We start from the raw sequence: 7,845 nt of genomic DNA on the forward strand, positions 1-7,845 counted from the left end.
CAATCCCAAACCCCCCAAAAATACACTGCAGCCAGCCCTCATATAGAAGCATGCTGGCAATTTATAAAAGGCAATTGTTATAACACCTTATTTTATATCGTGACATGGAATAGGAAGCTATCCCTCGAAGCGCCACGCCTTTCTAACAGCGCAAATATGAAAATGCATTTTTTTGTCTACGCCAATCTGTAACTCATCAATTCATTTTAATGAATAAATAAACTGCTCTGAATCACAACAATTCGTCAGTACTCATCTAGCAATATGTTCACTAGGACAGGTTTATTTCAATCTTCTGCTTAATCCCAGGGATTTAACCTATTTCTCAACTTGTCTCATTTGTGTTTTGTTGATTATTACCTCGGTTGTCTCAGATTCGTCTGGGCGTTTTTTTCCATACACTGGATAATGTTAGGGTCCATTTATAATCAATTTAAATACACCGTACATACATTACTACCCAATACACATAGCATCTACTTTTACTATTTAATTGATGTTATTTACATTTTAATTACATTCCACAATTCATCTGCCCCTTTGCCTCATACTCAACGTCTTGCCTTCTTCCTGTCTCTACGAGATTGGGCATTCCTTGGAATACCTTGGATTGCTTCAGAGAGGTTTATTTACTTCCACCTGTTTAATATGAAATGTTAATTGTATCTAAAAGGTACAGTCTACTGACCCATACTTCCCTGTCAATGATGAATGTATACTGACGCAAGCACTTTAATACATATTCTTTATCTAGAATACAAAACACTTATGAGAAAACGTAACTTGTTAAAATGAGCATGCGTTCCGGTGGTCCTATAAGACCCCCTTGAAATGTCATGCAAGCCCGCACTGGAGCTGGCTGGTGAGTATAACATGTGTGCGCTGGTAAGCAGGAAATTCATTAACAGCATCAGAAACTCAGGAAGGAACTACCATTGAGCAGCAGGTACTTACATAGCATTACGCTGAGAGTTTGGAGGTAGGATGTCCATTTATAATAACCAAACTCACTGTACATGGAGGGTGAGCATCAACTGGCTTCTCCAATATGAAGGGGTGACTCTGTATAATGCTTAATGACGTCAGCACCTGAAACATTGAACTATACTGGAAGTTCAATGGTTTCTAAAATTACGAAAGGAAGAGTTGTCAGCAATTTGTGTTTTCCACTTCCTCACTTTACTATTGATTACAAAGGACCAACGTTGGCAGGTTCCTCAAGAACGAAGGGCTGAAATAAGATAACTTTAAATATCATACAGGGGACCAAGCTCTTCCTGCAGCAGAAGCTTTTTGAGGTTTCATTAATATATAGTGAAGTCAAGAACATTCCTGTCAACTCCAGCCTTCTTAGGCACTGCGGCTTAAATTATAGCATGGTCACTATGCAAAGACGCAAAGTGTGCCTTCCTGACAAGGCCTTTGAAAAACCAAAACAAAGCTAGAATAGTTGTTTCCCTTGTGTAGAGGACTTCTTGTCTGGGCATTCTAAAGGAGCTTTCGGCATTCAAATACAAATATATAAATACACAAAAAAGGGTAGAAAGCAATTCCAATAATAAACCCACAAAACAAAAATGAGGAGCTAAAAATAGTCATTCATTGCAAATCTGTTTGCCAGATGATATGCCAGCAATACAGTATGGCGTTCATATATCGTATCAATGGAACATATTTAAACTAATAAATTCCACCTGTATAAAAAGCCAAGATAAGGTTTTCTCCAATCACAATAGTTTTTTCAGACTAGACTGCCTGGCTGATTATCAAGCCGTAAGGTGTAACTGCAACACTAAAGCTTCCGGTATCCAAACGATATTGAACTACTGAGTAATAATGCTTCAGGCCATTTAAAATGCCAAGCCTTTTACCATAAACAGAATGGCAGTTATTGGTGAGACATGTACATAAAATTAGTTGGCTTCAAAATAAAAAACTAGATGTTTTTATTAAACAGAGACTGAACTAATTGGGTCATTAATGAAAAACATGACAACATGTAGTCATGAGAAAAATGTAATTTGGCCTAATTGATCACCCGAGACACATGGTATGAAGTACATTACATGTGTACACCATTCACTAGTAATACTGGACAAACTGGTAACTTACTCTTAGGAGTAAACTTTGGAATAATTGAAGACAAATTGGCCAACTAAGCAAACAGGTTCCCCAGCGTGCCACAGCTCCACAGATCTGCTTAGGAAAACAGATGTCTTCATTGTAGCCAGCCCATAAACGCTATGGAGGTCTATGACCAGCTGGCATAACCTCCATAGCAAACTCGCTCAATGAGGTACAATGGCATTGGATGGCATAACCCAGCCCTCAGCGTAGAGGACAGCGGCCACAGAGGTAAGCAGTGGGGGGCTAGGGCTGCACCTAGCTAATACACCACCGTCCATACCACAACAACACATACGCTGGAATGGGTGGAGATGGAAGCAGCTCTGCAGATGCTTCACACATTGGCAGGTGGACTTAAAGAGGGCTTTTCAAGGAAAAGTTAGGCCCAAAAATATAAATATAATAACGTTTCCTTTTAAGGCTATGGATCGTGTCAGCATATGTCAATATCGTTCTTCAGGATCTTTAATGTGCTGATAGGAAGTTGCTTATCATACGTTCAGTTATATTGCCACTAGTGTGCTGCACTAGGGCCTCAATCTCTGGTTTAAAGGGGGAGTCTCATGAGAAAAGTGTCTAATATATAGTCACAAAGAAGTATTCTGCTTCCAGAATCTGCTTTTCCTAACCCAGAATTCACCACTGTATGCTATTGTCTGATATTTCAGCACCACCTCCCAGACAAACAATGATGGACCGATTGCTTTAAGGCAGGGATCTTCAACATTTCAGTACGAAATGGGCCAAAGGAAAAAGATCAGTTTTATAAATGAATGAAAATTTTTTATTTGGATGAACTGAATATCAGACGCAGTCCCTGCATTCAGGGGAGGGCTGGCAGCCTAAGGCCTGGGGGGCAAGTCTAGTCAAGTGGCCCATTGCGCTACCGAATCAGCCCACCATCCATGCCCAGCCACAATTTAGTGCCACTAAGATTGAAGTAGAGTAATTAACACAAAAACTTTTACTTTTCCTCTCACTGATTTCCGGGCCTAGAAAGCTTTGTCCTTTGAAGTTTGACCACAAATTCAGGAGGGCTTTTTATCTCTGGATAAGCAAAAATGACATAGTTCTATTTATTCCTACAGTAAGTAAAGTGCCAGGAAACTGGATTGCCAAATACACAAGGACAGGCTCTGCCACGCCGACACCCAAACATACACACACCAGGACAGGCTCTGCCGCACCAACACCCACGCCAGGATCCCTTGCCATCAGGTGTTGCTGCAGGCTTTTACACCGCATTAACGACGGCTGCCTCGGTCACTTTAGCGCGCGGCCACAAGGCCGCCCGTTTTATTTAGGGTGGCAATTGCCCCCCCGTCGCAGTCCGCTCCTGTCTGCATCGCAGGTTTAGATCAACCGAGAACATAGGTTAATAGATTGCCTATAACATATTTTTTTAATAAATATCCTAACAAGAACTTCAATTTCAATAAAAAATGTTTATATATATAAATAAGTACCGTATTGGCCCGATTATAGGCCGCACCCCCCCCTTTAAGTCTTAAAGTGCGGGTGCGGCCTATAATTGGGTTTAGCGCAGGGATGCGCAATTCGTATCGCCCGACGACTAGGACATGCAGTTCCGGGCGAGCATTTTTTTTTTTCATTTAGCCCTGCTGCGGGCCAACAGTAGGGTTAGGATCCAGATCTCCGCAGCGCTGCAAGTGCGACAACTTCCGCTGCCGGAACTTCTATGACTGTAAGTATACAGTGCTTGATTGGCTGTATGTATATGTATGGTGCTAGGTTGAGTGTATGTGTAAGTATACAGTGCTTGATTGACTGTACGTATATGTAAGGTGCTAGATTGTGTGTAAGTGTAGAGCTGCCCCAACCATCATCACACCCAACCAAATCATATTTCCCAAGATGGTCCGCGGTAAGGTCTTGCTCTGCCCGTCAGCGCTGTGCCGGATATGATGATATATACAGTGCTGCGCGGACAGTAAAGCATTTTACTTATCAGGCCCATGTCTGGTAGTTCTTTCTATTAAAGGTTCAGCAACGCTTAACGCTGAACTAGCTTATTAGACGGCTCGGAAATACCCTGCACATTTTGGCTAAGGATGGCCACATAAGGGCCGTTAAAAATGGGTTGCATTTTTAAGACCTTAGTCCAGATCGAGTCCAAATAGTCGGTGACTATTTCCTGCCATTTTCACACATAATGTCTGGGTATCAATATAAATAATGTGGGCTTTTTTTATTGTGTTAGAAAACAAATCAATGGTGGATAACTCAATCTTGTACAAAAGTTTTCATCAATTTCAAAGTAACTTTAATTCTATACACACACACACACATACATATATATATATATACACATACATAGAAACGTCATACATGACATGACACTTTGGATACCCTAAATTACAGAAGAACCTGGACTTTATGGTAACCATCTACGCTGGGGTGTCACATCATAGTCAGCATCTGTCCCGTGAACAGTCCTGATTAGACCGATAGGAGGTGAATTTTTTTTTTAGAAGCAGGAAAACCTCCACTTTGGTTCAATGGAGCAGAATGGTGTCTCTGCGGAATCAGATGACCTCAATACTCAAAGTGATCAATCGCGTCACGACCATTTCATGATTCCTTTCCATTGTTTTACCGATCAGCCGAAACCGTTATCAGTCAGCAGAAATGTTCCCCTAAATTAATTCACTGCTTAATAAGACCACAGCTTAACGGGACGGTAATGTGTGTAATATAATATAATATATATTATATATATATATGCACATACATACATAGCTACATATATGATATGTGCATATTTATACATATAACATTATCTCCACATCATGTACACACACTATTATATATATATATATATATATATAACGCGTGTGTCTGTATGGCCGATAAATGTCATCACAGATGAGGAGCGGATTGCTTCTCCATAACAGAGGTTGTTGATGATGCGGGCGCTATTATTGGCGATATACACCTCTGTAGCACCTTGCACACGGTAATTACTAACACCGTCCAGATGCCCCTTTGGTAACTTGACGACAGGGGAGACTTCCCCATGGTCCCGGGCTTTCAGGGGGCACTGCGAGCCGTCACAAGGCAGGGCCACACACCGCCACCTTCCCGTGTCTGCCCAATACCGGGGACCACCATTAGAACAAGGTAGAGAGGCGTGCGGGCGGTAGGTGACGGCCGGGCCTTACGGAAGGCCGGTAGTGTTCCGCCTCACCCAGTACGTCTTGCGGGATTCACAGAGCACGCAATAAAAAGCCACAGCAGGCGAAGTGATGCACGTCTCCCCGGGGGTCCGAGGAACCCCACCTCCCACTATATGCACGATGGGCAGCGAGGTCGGTGCAATACACCGACAGCCCGGTGAAAGGACAGCACCTCCTGCGGGGCTCCGTGCAACCTTCACACAGCAAGGGAGGACAGTGTGCACCCGTGCACCGCACGCCAATGGATACCGCCGCTTGCAATTTCCCACTGCGCGCACCGCACACCCCATTTCACCCAACCGCTGTATACGGCGACCCTCCCCCCGGAGTCTTATCGCGCGTTACCTGCGGCACCGAGCTGGAAGTCGAGGGTGTTTTGTCGCACTGCTGCCATAGTGAGCTAGAGCCCTGTGCCATGCCTGGGGGAGGCGGCCGCTGCTGCCCTGCGTGCGCTTGTCACAGACTGACTGCTGTGTGTGTGTGCGGCCGGCCTCACAGACCGGAGGGGAGGATCTGCACGGCAAGCCGTTCCCAGCCCCACACTTACCCTCATGCATATTCATTAAAACAACAAGATGACATTAGATGATAACCGCTTACCTCACGTGCTGGGCTATTGAACGTCATACTAATACCCCCCTCACCTTTTATCTAAGTCTCCGTTATGACGTCATAGCCCACTGGCACTGTTTACCCGTTGTGCTGCACTGCAGAATGTCATTGCACTGTATAATAATAATACAGCATCACACTCCACAGCAGTGTACAATATTTATACAGGATGGCTTCCTGGTGTATTTGTTAATTGCACTGACGACACCTGATTGTTACCGGATACAAATTTTAGTTTTTCTTGATTTAAAATGTTGTTTTCTTTCTTAATTATGTTTGTGATCTCTCTCCCCATCCTACGGAATCCATCCTTCCCTACAGCCATACGTATTAGCGGGATATTCCAAGGACATGCCCTGATTCTTGCTCATATGCTCCCAGCCATCTGTCCCTGTATCAATCCCACTGGGATTTTAACCTCAAACGTATCGTTATGTGCTGGTCGTTGATAGACAACGTTGTCCTTAATTTGTTTCCCGCATATGCCACTTACAGGATGCAGCATTCAGATAAAAGGGTGAACCCACTAAGCTGGGAGTTTGAAGTACTCTCGTTAACATTGAAGGCGCTGCCCCAGTCAGTTTCTACGCCATTCGCAGTGAGCTCACGTAGCGTGGCAAGCCGGCCCAGTGCCTGACTTGACTCAACAAGGATGAAGGCGTATGAACCAGAGCCAAGCCAGCTCAGACTCATCTTGTTTAGTATTTTGGTCATTGGTATGGCTTTCTTGATGTTGTGGGTGCTTGGCTTGGTAAGCCAAGGCCAGGATGTGACTCAGTTTAAACCCGTACTATGCCCTTGGCCAGGTTGCACACCGTTATTAAATCAGTCATTTTATCTCATCAATTTTACTACACAGAAAGGAGAAGAGGAGAAGAGTTTAGTAGTTGAGGATATGAAATACCTCAGCTCACCTCAAAATATCTTCATGGTTTAGTAAACAAAGCCTAGAGAGACGAGTATAGGTAGCGTTAATAAATACTCTGGTTATGGCAGCTCATTTTATTGGCCTGATCACGTGCCATGTGGCAGATGGTATTTATCCTCCCCAAGATGGCCTAATTTCTGGCCTAATAGCAATGCAAATGGGAAGGACTGGAGCTTTGTGCAAAGTGTAGCATCACTCACTACAGAGACCCAAGCTGCCTCTGGAAGCAACATCAGCACAATTACTGTGCGTCATGAAATCTATGCTCAATACCAAGCCTCAGCTGGAGTGGGGTAAAGCACACCACCACTGGTCTCTGAAGCAGTGGAAATGGATTCTCTGGAGTGATGAATCACACTTCACCATCTGGAAGTCTGATGGATGAATCTGGTTTGGCAGATACCAGCAGAATGCTACCTAATGGAATACATAGTGGCTGTAAACTTTGGTCGAGAAAGGGTAATGGTATGGGGCTGTTTTTCAGGGGTTTAGAATGTGATGTCATAAAAGTCCCTGTTGGTGTAATGGTCAGGTGTCCCAATACTTTTGTCCATATAATGTATAGAGCACTTGACAAGACTGAAACCCCCAAGAGTCATTGCTCCTAGGTTCTGTATTTTACACATTTAGTATTCACACATCAGTCTTGGCCCCTGAGAAAATAATGGGCTGGATTCATTGCTGGAGATAAACCCAAGTAATTAAAGAGAAAGAATAGCCGATTCCCAGTGAATACCATTCAATAAACACCTATCTAAGGCATACATACTGGGGATTCCATCACATTATACTGCCATATCTTACTAGCCTGGTTAGTAGAGCCAAGATCAAGTGATCAGTAAATCTAAACCGTTTAACTATTTAATTGTACGTATACATTCCAAAATCGTAACAAGATTAAGAATAAAAAAGAAAACATAGTTGTTTAATAAGTAATGCAGGAGTTGGCAGTTTGCATGACGGAAGGCTGACCCCAGTGAG

General features: G+C 43.4%; 1 protein-coding gene across 1 annotated transcript in view; it reads right to left on the minus strand.

Moving 5' to 3' along the window:
- SMS (spermine synthase) overlaps window positions 1-5,809 on the minus strand; it is a 57,743-nt gene extending 51,934 nt beyond the window's left edge. Inside the window, exon 1 of the mRNA XM_053457275.1 lies at window positions 5,670-5,809. Coding sequence (XP_053313250.1) covers window positions 5,670-5,718 — 49 coding nt within the window. The 5' untranslated portion in view covers window positions 5,719-5,809. The remainder of the gene's footprint in view (window positions 1-5,669) is intronic.
- Window positions 5,810-7,845: the final 2,036 nt, after the last annotated feature.

Source organism: Spea bombifrons, chromosome 2 (genome assembly GCF_027358695.1).
Source record: "Spea bombifrons isolate aSpeBom1 chromosome 2, aSpeBom1.2.pri, whole genome shotgun sequence".
NCBI lineage: Eukaryota > Metazoa > Chordata > Amphibia > Anura > Pelobatidae > Spea > Spea bombifrons.